This window comes from Cucurbita moschata, unplaced genomic scaffold, assembly GCF_002738365.1.
Source record: "Cucurbita moschata cultivar Rifu unplaced genomic scaffold, Cmos_1.0 Cmo_Scf00030, whole genome shotgun sequence".
NCBI lineage: Eukaryota > Viridiplantae > Streptophyta > Magnoliopsida > Cucurbitales > Cucurbitaceae > Cucurbita > Cucurbita moschata.
In genome coordinates, this window is record NW_019268546.1 from 1231479 (window position 1) to 1244180 (window position 12702).

The 12702-nt window shown below is 41.0% G+C and overlaps 2 protein-coding genes across 5 annotated transcripts; both read left to right on the top strand.

Moving 5' to 3' along the window:
- Nucleotides 1-466: 466 nt before the first annotated feature.
- On the top strand, nucleotides 467-4337 carry LOC111464553 (pollen-specific leucine-rich repeat extensin-like protein 3). Of its 4 annotated transcripts, none has more exons than XM_023108798.1 (2): nucleotides 467-1968; nucleotides 2080-4337. In XM_023108798.1, exons 1-2 carry the CDS (start codon nucleotides 634-636, stop codon nucleotides 4246-4248), a joined length of 3504 nt encoding a protein of 1167 aa, XP_022964566.1. In that variant the 5' UTR covers nucleotides 467-633; the 3' UTR covers nucleotides 4249-4337. The 4 variants fall into 4 exon arrangements, with proteins under 4 accessions (XP_022964566.1, XP_022964570.1, XP_022964568.1 ...); XM_023108802.1 differs by having other exon boundaries at nucleotides 467-1932; nucleotides 2227-4337; XM_023108800.1 differs by having other exon boundaries at nucleotides 467-1928; nucleotides 2076-4337.
- A 2884-nt stretch (nucleotides 4338-7221) lies between these two features.
- LOC111464171 (leucine-rich repeat extensin-like protein 2) lies at nucleotides 7222-10794 on the top strand. The gene is made up of 8 exons (XM_023108253.1): nucleotides 7222-7597; nucleotides 7961-7982; nucleotides 8246-8302; nucleotides 8383-8464; nucleotides 8580-8675; nucleotides 8764-8888; nucleotides 8971-8989; nucleotides 10072-10794. The coding sequence occupies exons 1-8, from the start codon at nucleotides 7495-7497 to the stop codon at nucleotides 10516-10518; spliced, it is 951 nt and encodes a 316-aa protein (XP_022964021.1). The 5' UTR covers nucleotides 7222-7494; the 3' UTR covers nucleotides 10519-10794.
- Nucleotides 10795-12702: the final 1908 nt, after the last annotated feature.

The following is a 12702-nucleotide window of genomic DNA, read 5'->3' on the forward strand; positions in this document are numbered from 1 at the left end:
ATATATTAGATACGGTTTTGACGTTGTGTTTGTGTGAGTCTTAACTAACAATATTTTATAAGCATAACCGTGTACCAACGAATGTACTAGTTCGGTTTGAGATTTGTAACCATCTAAGAATATTAAAATATTTAGACTTAATAAGACGTGAAATTGATTGTAACTTGAATTCAAATTTAATAGAATTTTAAAATAATTTGTACAACATTCTTAGTTCATATCATTAGTCCTTACACGTAAAATAGACGTAGCTAGTTACAAATTTAACCAATAACAAACGAAACACGATTAATTAATTCTATGGAGTGAAAGTAATTTAAAAACAAATATTTTCTACAAAGTAATATAAAAATATTGTAAAATAATAATCATAATAATAATAATAGCAATCTAAATTAAATTGATATTTAAAATATTAATAATAAGGTGTAAATTTTGTGTATTGAAATTTGAGTTTTCAAGTGTTGAATTAGAAGGATTCTTTCCTTCTTTCTCTTATTTTTAAACAACTAAGTCTCTCTCAACACCACAAATAACCCTACAATTAATCCCAACCCACAAAACAACAAATTCAAACTCCATACTAAACTCTTTAAAAGGCTCCAATCTCTCCCAATAACAAAGCAACTAACAATGGCTTCTCTTCTTCTCTTCCTCCTCTTTGTGGTCTTCACTCTCCCATCGGTCTCCCTCGCTGTCACGAAAGCTGAAGTTTCGTATCTCATTGGTCGTCAACTTTTGGCTATAAGAGAACACGATGAACTCCCAGATAACTATAAATATGAAGTTGAAGTTGATCCTCAAGAAACTTTCTTAAATGAGAGGTTGAAGAAGGCTTTTGTTGCCCTTAAAGCTTGGAAAGCCGCCATGTATTCTGACCCATATAACTTCACTGAAAATTGGGTTGGCAATGATGTTTGTCTTTATAGGGGCGTTTTTTGTACTACGGCGCTTGATGACTCCACTGTTGAGGTTGTGGCTGGCATTGATTTGAACCATGCTGACATTGCAGGCTACTTGCCACCTGAGCTTGGACTCTTGACAGATTTGGCGTTGTTCCATATTAACTCTAATAGGTTTTGTGGGATAATTCCTCATAGCTTTTCTAAGCTCACTCTCATGTTTGAGTTTGATGTCAGTAACAACCGGTTCGTTGGCCATTTTCCAGAGGTTGTCTTTTATTGGCGTATTGCTAAGTACCTCGATCTTAGGTTCAACGACTTTGAAGGAGAAATCCCACCGGCACTCTTCACTATGACCTTCGACGCCATATTCTTAAATAACAATAGATTCAGTTCCTTCATCCCGGATACCATTGGAAACTCCACTGTCTCCGTTGTGTCCTTTGCGTACAACTACTTCCATGGCTGCATTCCAAAAACCATTGGCCAAATGAGCAGCCTTAAGCAAGTTCTCTTCATTGGCAACAACCTCGATGGCTGTCTCCCAGTCGAGCTTGGAAAGCTTGTCAATGTAACGGTGCTTGATATCAGCAACAATAGCTTTCCTGGTTGGTTGCCTGCGTTATCGGGGCTCAAGAATTTGCAGTGGCTTGATGTTAGTTACAATGAATTTAGGGGCTCTGTTTCTGCAGAGATATGTAAATTACCTCATTTGGATAACTTTACTTATTCCTTTAATTATTTTAATCAGCAAGATGGAGAGTGTGTGACATCTAAGGATTCAAAAAAGATTTTTGGTGATGTTCATAATTGTTTGCCCAATCGCCCGGAGCAAAGAGATGCTGAGAGTTGTAGCTCTTTTATGATGAAGTCGGTGAAGTGTAGAGGTTGTGGTGAAGATCCAGTTAGTCAGTCTCCGACCCATCCGGGACGGGTTCGTAGGCAGCCACCAACTTCAGAATCGGGCGAGCCCCCAGTTCCATCCTCACCTCATCATCACCATCATCATCATCATCATCATCAAGTTCCATCCACACCTCATCATCATCATCATCATCAAGTTCCATCCTCACCGCCGACCACTGAATCTCCACCGCCGACCACTGAATCTCCACCGCCGACCACTGAATCTCCACCGCCGACCATTGAATCTCCACCGCCGACCACTGAATCTCCACCGCCGACGACTGAATCTCCACCGCCGACGACTGAATCTCCACCGCCGACGACTGAATCTCCACCGCCGACGACTGAATCTCCACCGCCTCCGACTGAATCTCCACCGCCGACGACTGAATCTCCACCGCCGACGACTGAATCTCCACCGCCTCCGACCGAATCTCCACCGCCGACGACTGAATCTCCACCGCCGACGACTGAATCTCCACCGCCGACGACTGAATCTCCACCGCCGACGACTGAATCTCCACCGCCGACGACTGAATCTCCACCGCCGACGACTGAATCTCCACCGCCGACGACTGAATCTCCACCGCCGACGACTGAATCTCCACCGCCGACGACTGAATCTCCACCGCCGACGACTGAATCTCCACCGCCGACGACTGAATCTCCACCGCCGACGACTGAATCTCCACCGCCGACGACTGAATCTCCACCGCCGACGACTGAATCTCCACCGCCGACGACTGAATCTCCACCGCCGACGACTGAATCTCCACCGCCGACGACTGAATCTCCACCGCCGACGACTGAATCTCCACCGCCGACGACTGAATCTCCACCGCCGACGACTGAATCTCCACCGCCGACGACTGAATCTCCACCGCCGACGACTGAATCTCCACCGCCGACGACTGAATCTCCACCGCCGACGACTGAATCTCCACCGCCGACGACTGAATCTCCACCGCCGACGACTGAATCTCCACCGCCGACGACTGAATCTCCACCGCCGACGACTGAATCTCCACCGCCGACGACTGAATCTCCACCGCCGACGACTGAATCTCCACCGCCGACGACTGAATCTCCACCGCCGACGACTGAATCTCCACCGCCGACGACTGAATCTCCACCGCCGACGACTGAATCTCCACCGCCGACGACTGAATCTCCACCGCCGACGACTGAATCTCCACCGCCGACGACTGAATCTCCACCGCCGACGACTGAATCTCCACCGCCGACGACTGAATCTCCACCGCCGACGACTGAATCTCCACCGCCGACGACTGAATCTCCACCGCCGACGACTGAATCTCCACCGCCGACGACTGAATCTCCACCGCCGACGACTGAATCTCCACCGCCGACGACTGAATCTCCACCGCCGACGACTGAATCTCCACCGCCGACGACTGAATCTCCACCGCCGACGACTGAATCTCCACCGCCGACGACTGAATCTCCACCGCCGACGACTGAATCTCCACCGCCGACGACTGAATCTCCACCGCCGACGACTGAATCTCCACCGCCGACGACTGAATCTCCACCGCCGACGACTGAATCTCCACCGCCGACGACTGAATCTCCACCGCCGACGACTGAATCTCCACCGCCGACGACTGAATCTCCACCGCCGACGACTGAATCTCCACCGCCGACGACTGAATCTCCACCGCCGACGACTGAATCTCCACCGCCGACGACTGAATCTCCACCGCCGACGACTGAATCTCCACCGCCGACGACTGAATCTCCACCGCCGACGACTGAATCTCCACCGCCGACGACTGAATCTCCACCGCCGACGACTGAATCTCCACCGCCGACGACTGAATCTCCACCGCCGACGACTGAATCTCCACCGCCGACGACTGAATCTCCACCGCCGACGACTGAATCTCCACCGCCGACGACTGAATCTCCACCGCCGACGACTGAATCTCCACCGCCGACGACTGAATCTCCACCGCCGACGACTGAATCTCCACCGCCGACGACTGAATCTCCACCGCCGACGACTGAATCTCCACCGCCGACGACTGAATCTCCACCGCCGACGACTGAATCTCCACCGCCGACGACTGAATCTCCACCGCCGACGACTGAATCTCCACCGCCAACGACCGCATCTCCACCGCCACCCGTCCACTCTCCCCCACCACCGACCGCTTCTCCACCGCCACCAGTCTACTCTCCCCCACCACCGACCGCTTCTCCACCGCCACCAGTCTACTCTCCCCCACCTCCTACCGCATCTCCACCGCCACCAGTCTACTCTCCCCCACCTCCTACCGCATCTCCACCGCCTCCGACCGCATCTCCTCCTCCTCCTCCTGGCGCTTCTCCACCACCGGCGTTCGAAGATCTAATCCTACCACCAAACATTGGTTTCCAATATGCATCTCCACCACCACCACAGTTTCCCGGATATTGAGTAGCCTCGTCTTTTTTCATATTATTTCTTGATATTTTTTCGATAATGTAGCTTCTTTTCACTTAAATAAAGAGAGAAGTTTTGCCCAATTTTGCCAATTTAGCTGAATGCAACTTGAAATTACCCATAAAGCAAAACTATTGGAATTGGTTTCAGTGTTGTAATTACATGAAGATACTATGAGATTTGATGTGGCAACGTTTTAGATATATGGACCTCCTAAGCACAAGTCACAACATTACTGGTGAGCGTGGTTGTGGGCTGGTGGGCACACTTGTTGGGCACGACGGCGTTCACATGTGGGTGTGCAAGGATTTGGTGGGTTGGGCACCGCATGATGTTGGCTTGGGCGCGCTTTCGAGATGTGCATGAGGTTGGTGGGTTGAATGTTACATCGTCTTGGTTTGAACATACATTAATGGATGTGTGCGGGGTAGATTTTGTGCCTGGGCGAGCCAGTGAATAACTGCAAAGGCGTGCGAACATGGGCGGAACATGGGCGGTGAAGGTATGCATTGTTGGGCCTGAAATGACTACTCGTGGCATGTTGAAACATGTGCGCAATTGTAGGTTGATGGGCACACATGACCTATTGACGTGCACGCGAGGCCCTTGATGCATGCATGGGCTTTCGACCTGATCATATGTATGGCGAGCTAAGAGGTATGCGATTGTATGAGAAGTGGTAAAAATAGTGGTATTTATTGATGCAATTGCAAGGGAATGAAGTGAGCTAAGAGGAAATTATGATAAGAAAAAGTACAAAGAATACAGTAATTGTGCCTGGTAATAAACTTGACATGGGAAGCCCATGAATGACAAGTTATGTACTCTAGACCTATAGACCTAGAGTTGCACTCTTATAGACTTAGAGTTGCACTCTTATGTACGGTAGGTCAAGTTGGTGAAATAGTCAATTTTGTGTTTTTCCATATCCAAGGTCTAGAAAGCGTTTTTATTATTCCGAGAATATCAAAAGAAGACAAAACATCTTTGGTTTGTCTGTAAAAAAAAAGAGCGATTTGGTGATATTTCTGATATTTCTGATTGGCATGTTGAATTGTATACATAATGAGTTGGTTTAGATCAATCCTAACCGGATGATTATGAATTACTTCTATATTCGATATTAATAATTAATAGGATTAACCCCCGCTATTTTTTATTCAACCGCTACAACATCAACAATTCCATGAGCTTGGGCTTCTTTTGCTAACATAAAAGCATCTCTTTCCATATCTTCGGATACAACCCATAAGGGTTTGCCTGTTCTTTGTACATAAACCTTTGTGATGGTTTCGCGCAGCGTCAGTCGTTCTCCCGCTTTCAGGATCAATTCTCCTGTTTGTCCCTCATAAAAAGAACTAGGTTGGGTCAAAGTTCGTTTGATCTCTGTAATTAGATCTTTCACCTTAAGCTCAAAGTTCATTGATATAATCATTAAAGCAAGTCCTTGGGTCAAAAGTACAGTTGACCTCTGTAATCCGCTAAAAGAGTATGTGGGACAGCCTCCCAACAATCCTCAGCAATCCTATTAAGGACATGGCTCTAATACCATGATATGAATTAGAGATCTTCACATTGGTATGATATTGTCTCGTTAGAGCATGAGCCCTCATAGCTTTGCTTTGGGCTTCCACAAAAGGTCTCATACCAATTGAGATGTATTCCTTACTTATAAACCTATGATCATTCCCTAAATTAGCCAATGTGGGATCCTTCCCAACAATCCTGAGTAGAGAATACAACTAATCTTAATCATGTATATAAGATTAGAAAAGCTCGGTATGGATTCAAGCAAGCACTAAGAGATTTCTATGGATTAGTTGCATATGCAAACTCAAGCATGTTTATCAAAGAACGAGAATGAAATTTGGCAATACCATTGGTTTACGTGGAAGACTTGATCATCAATGGAAACGGTGAAAGAGAAATTCATCAAACAAGAAAAAATTTATTGATACGCTTTCAGATGAAAGACCTAGTAGAGCTTAAACACTTCTTGGGTCTAGATGTTGATCGCACATATGAAGAATGTTTCTTCGTCAATCAAAGCATATAAAAATATGTTTAAGAAGTTCGACATGCTTCAGTGCAAGTAAGTTTCAATACCAAAGAAGTCAAATATCAAAATTTATGCACTCAAAGGTAAAGAGTTGAATGATGAAACGATATACCAACAATTAGTAGGTAGACTTATTTACCTAACTTTAACTCGGCTTGACATTTCTTATGCAGTAGGAGTTTTGAGTCGATATATGCAAGATATAAAAAAGTCTCATTTAGATGCGACTCACGCTATGGTATTTTGTACAAAAGAAGTGAAGATTGTAAGATGCTAACTATGCAAGGAGACCACGATACTCGAAGATCAACCACTGGGTATATTTTCAAGTTTGTTCGAGATAATTTCTTAGTGTAGCAAAAGATGACCAACGGTATCATTGTCAACTACAAAAGTAAAGTACAGAGCAGCAACCGGAACAACAAAAAAAAGTACATGGTTGAAACTCTTAATGGAGAATTTATACCATATCATTGCTGCGACAACCAATCTGCAGTTTGCCTAGCAGATTGAAAGCGTTGAACAAAGAAATCAAGACAGAAAGAAATCGAAATGTGGGAGATCAAGACAGATGATCAAATGGCAGAGTTGTTTACACAAGCGCTGAATATTGGCAAATACGAAGGTTTTCGCTATGAACAACATAGTATGACAAAAGGAGATAGTGTTTGATCATTATTAGCTCAAGACAGTCAAAACTCAATAATTGTACGTACTGGTTGTCCTGTACATTTTAGAAAAAATAATTTATGTATTTTAGAAATAAAGATAAATAGGTATTTTAAGAAAAAGAATTTAATAATATTTTAGAAGTAAAAATAATTTTTAAAAAGTTCTAAATATATATATATATATATTATACAAACATAATTTGATAACGGATGAAACCAAATTTTCATTTGGAATTTCTTCTTTTAGACAAATTTTCATTTGGAATTTCTGTTCAAACGTCTCATCAAAATTTGCGGAAAACACAACAAATTCCAGAGTTCATTATCAAAATTTCTTTACAATTCAAAAAAAAAAAAAAAAAAAACCTCCAACTTCATCTTCTTCCTTGACCGCTAAGAAACCTGAACGTGCAAGCTCCGTTGTTGACTGTGAATATCTTTAGATTTCCATATTGATCTTCGAGATTTAGCTTCGAATCCTTTCTGAAGTGGTTCATCCGCAACCTGACCATGGCGTCGCATGCCGATTACCTTGAGAAAATGCAGCTTCGTCAGGATTACAGAAATTTCTGGCATACGGATCTCACGGGCACCATTTCTGCCAATACGCCTTGTATGTATTTGAAATTTCTTGTTCGATTTTGGTTATCTTTTTGGATTAATCGATTGAGAGGGAAGAATGTTGAAAATCTTGTGTTCGTACTTGATTTCTTTTACTCTGTTTCGTTGATGGGATAGGGTAAAAATTACCTGAAATCGATTCATCTTTGATTTTGCTTGCTATGACCTTTTACCTTTCTCTAGCTCTGTTCCTTTCCAAAGGGTTAACAATGGCGGCTATTGGTTTATTTGCTACAGGGTATTCTTTAATTTGTTTATTCTATTAAATATCTTGATGTTGCTTGACCAATCAATTTTCTCCCAAACCATATAAATACGCTGATTATTTCTTTATTTTTTTTCTTCTGTTTTGCAGATTGTTGCTTTTCTATATTCTGGTAAGGTGTTTGTTCTCTGATGAGTTCTTCTCAATCGTAGTTCCGATTTCAGGAGTCGAAAAACTTCGCTATGTTTATGAGCATTTGTGTTCTTAGTTCTTTAATGCAATGTAATATTCTGCAAGTTTCATATGGCTTCAAAAGAATGTAGATGTATGCTTGCTTTATAATGTTCAAAACGGTATTCGCTTTTTATTGCTTTTGAGTTTTCTAGAGTATTTTGGTATGGTTTTTCTTATAATGCTTCTTGATTGTGTGAAAAGTGCCCCATGTGCTTCTTACCTTCTGCGAAAACGAGCTCTTTATGACGATATGTCGAGGTATTTTCGGCGAAGGTTTGTAATTTTACCACAAGATAAAGTGTGTACCATTGCTGAATCCTTTGGTTAATCTATCATAGATACAAATGCTGTGGTGGTTACATGCCTTGTAGTGGCAAATGTGGAGAAGGCCACTGCCCTGAAGCTTGTCTATGCACCGAGGTTCGTTTATCGATCGAGAACCATGGTCCCCTTTGATCCTCTAGCTATCTAAACATCATTTCATTCATTTATTCTCCTATGGGATCTAGTTTGAAGAATTGTGTGTTCTTTTCAGGTTTTTTGTTGCTTTGCGAATTCAGTTGCATCAACACGTTTCATGTTGCAAGACGAGTTCAATATACAGACAACTGAGTGTGATAACTGCATCATCGTGTCGTCTTCTCTCTCAAACCATTCGTTCATTAAGCTGCTTGTGCCTCGGCCTTTTCTCCCTTTAACAAGTTTGTCTTACTTTGTAGGGCTTTATGTTGTGCCTCTCACAACTGGCTTGCATATGCTCCATAATTGCTTGCTTGCTTGGAAGTGAAGAGCTTCAAGAAGCCTCGGATATAGTGACCTGTTTATCTAACCTTGTGTACTGCAGGTATGGGGTTGCATTCAATCTTCTTAACTCATATTGACATTAAAGTTCTCTTTTAAGAATTTTGAACTCTTTTGTTTTGCAGTGTATGTGCGTGCATGCAGGTATGTCCCGATTTTTTAAAAAGCTTAAAAGATTTCTACCTATAATTGGTGTATATGGATTTTCTTTCTTTTCTCATATGGCTAGCCTAAATCTCTACTTACATGAACTTAGGTTCATGAAACATAACTTTCCACATTTTATATGGACTTTCATAACTCACAAACTCATGAAGGTTACGTAAACTTTAGCTTATGAAACTTACCATTTTGTTCCAAATCACAAACTCACGAGTAAACGGAGCGCTACCCAAACCCAGGTTTCTACATCCTCTTTTCTGTTGAGGATTGTTTGGAGAGGAGTCCCACATCGAGTAATTACATGGTTGGTATGAGGTCTTTTGGAGAAACCAAAAGCAAAGCCATGAGAGCTTATGCTCAAAGTGGACGATATCATACCATTGTGGAGGTTCGTGGTTTCTAACATAGTATTAGAGTCATGCCCTTAACTTAGTTATGTCAATAGAATCCTCAAATGTCGAACAAAGAAGTTGTGAGCCTCGAAGGTGTAGTCAAAAGTGACGCAAGTGTCGAACAAAGGGTGTACTTTGTTCTTGAATTCTAGAGAAGGAGTCGAGCCCCGTGATTGTTCGAGGGCTCCATAGGCCTTAGGAGAGGCTTTATGGTGTAATTTGTTCGAGGGGAGGATTGTTGGGAGAGGAGTTCCTCGTTGGCTAATTAAGGGGTTGATCATGGGTTTAATAGGTAAGGAATACATCTCCATTGGTACGAGGCTTTTTGGGGAAACCAAAAGTAAAGCCGTGAGAGCTTATGCTCAACTTGTATAGTATCATATCATTGTGGAGGTTCGTGGTTTCTAACATTCCCATCATCTAAACGCTCTTACTCTCAAACTTGATAGAACATGGCTCTTAATCAAACTTCGACACCTTTTATTTTCTTGATTATTTTTTTAGAAATTTTCTTGAAATGTATCATGGAGCTACTAATTATTTGCTTGCTTGTGTGAGATACTTGAATTCTATATGGGAGTATCTGTAATTTCTGTTGCAAAACCATAGTATTACAGTACAATATGAATCAGTGTTATGCTTTTCTGATGATGTTACCATTGAGAAGTGCAGACACAACACAAGATGGAGTTAGACAAAAGGGATGGCAAGTTTGGACCCCAACCAGCCATGGCTGTGCCTCCTACACAGCAGATGTCTCGGATCAATCAACCGATCCCCGGTCCAGTCGGATATCCTCCTCCGATGTATGGACAACCCTTTGGACACCCACCCCCTCCATATGTTCAAGGCTACCCACCCCCTCCCTCGGCTCAAGGCTACCCGCCACCTCCCCTGGCTCAAGGCTACGCATCCCCTCCCCCAACACAAGGCTACCCGCCCCCTCCCTCGGCTCAAGGCTACCCGCCCCCTCCCTCGGCTCAAGGCTACCCGCCTCCTCCCCCAGGTCAAGGCTTCTCGTCTCCTCCCCCGACTCAAGGCTACCCACCTCCTCCTCGTGCTGAAGACTATCCGCCACCGGCTTATCCTCTGCATCAGCCACCTGGTCAATACAAGTGATTTGTTCCACATCGTTTTCCTCCTCGTGTGGTATCCGTTGCCTGAATCTGCCTCCCTAACAGTAATGGAGCTTTCATGTCCTAGCTTTTGACGTTTGATTGTGCGTTGAAACCTATATCGCGATGTTTTTATGTGTACAAATCATATATACTTTCATTGTCGACTTAAGCATTGAGCTACTATGTACAACTATACTTTGTTTGGTCTTGAGAGAAACCAACAAAAAAAAAAAAGAACCTACTCAGGATTGTTATTTAATACATTTCTTGCTCTTTCTTTTCAGAAACAAGAACATTATCAAATGATGTTCTAACAAGAACATTATCAGAAAATGAAAACTTTTTATGAGCTAATCTTAGAGACATCAAACCACGTTCAATAAATTTTGATTTTTTTTTTTTTTAATTGAAAACTAAAAGACATCATGGTAACTACCATTGAAAATGTGTTGTCAAATGCAAAATATCTTGTCACATAAATTTTTAAAATAATATATAGTTAATATATATATATATATATATATTATGTGATCTCTTGAAAATTTTAGTAGGAAACATGGAGTGAGGACAAAACATGTCAAAAAGACTATTAGTTTTTGTGGGATAGTTTTAACTTTTAGAAATAATTTAAGATAAATTGAATCGGTAACCTAGTCATGTTGCAGATGAATCTTTGTCTTATCAGGTATTAGATCGTCTCATTCAAACGGAAACCTCTTCTAACAAACTTATTTTAAAAACCTTAAGAGAAAGTTCAATCTCACTATTACAAAATGACCACTTGGAAAGAATATTGGAAAGATATTAGAGAGAAAATTGATTAAGTGCCTTCTTCCTCGATTTCGCGTGACAAGCATAGTAATTATGTCATTCCCGATGAAGATCGGAAAGAATATCGAATGGATCGTGTTAGTTTTGGTCGTTAGAAACTCAATTTTTAAACTGATAGTCGTTAGAGACATTTGATCAATTCATGAGTGTTTGGTGGAGTTTTTGTTCGTTTTTTGTGTGGTGTTGGTTTAGTGAAGGTTGGGCCACGGTTTTGAGACTTCAATTTGGCGAAAGAACCGTGGTAGAAATCGATTAAGATTAGTCGATTTCAATCTTAACTGTCTCAGTAGATATGTATTGCCATCAAGTTATTATGTGATAACTGCTTAGAGGATCTCCAACAATAACGTTATTGTGAGGGAAAGGAATCTTCATAGTATCAAGATAATTGGCAAGTACAAGAGTCATTTCCACGTGATTATGACTATATGGGGACGGTTAAAAAATCTCTAATTAATCTTTAATGAATTCTCTGGACTATTTGAACCGTGATGAATCGGTGATGTTGTTGGAATTTATGCCCTAAAGCCTTATAATTATTAATTTTTTTTAATGGTAATTATTCCAATAGTTTGAGAAAAAAAAATTCTTTCATATTAAAATGGTCGGATGGATCAAAATTTTATTCTCTTTTCATTTCCAAAAATGTCCAAACAATTAAAATTTTAATGCCAAAAAATACAACAATTTATTAAAATATTAAATGAAAACCGACTAAAAACCACACAAAAATGGGTGGTTCTTGTCGGAATCAAATTTGAAAAAAAAAAAAAGTTATTTGAAATTTTTCTTAAAACAAACTCAAAATTTTGAGTTAGTTGCGTTGGTGACCTAAGTAACGGGAATAGGATTCACAATCTAACTTAACTCAATTCTTTATTTTTCGATTGAATTCTCATGTACATTTTTTAATTATTTAAAATATATTTTACATTAATAATTAAAATCTCATAAAATTTAAATATTAAAATATTTTTTTAGTTACATAATTACAAACATCAAATATTTTTAATATTAATAATAATCTAAAAAATAGGATAAATTTGAATTGAATTATAATTAAAGTTATACGAGAAAAAGTCAATCCAACATAATCCAACCAAATCTTTAGGGTTTAGATGGAGAGTTTTCAGACCATATGAACACTCCTAAGCGTGGTAAATTAATTTCTTGAACAAACATCTCCATTAAAAGAAGAAAAAAAAACTTTAATTTTGGGGGAAAAGCACCCGAATTCTTATATATTTGATTTACACATTATATATTTATGAATATATACAGTTTCAAAAAACCTTTTTTTTTTTCCAACTCCCCAACCAAAAAAAAAAAAAAAAACATTTATTTGGCCAAAGCC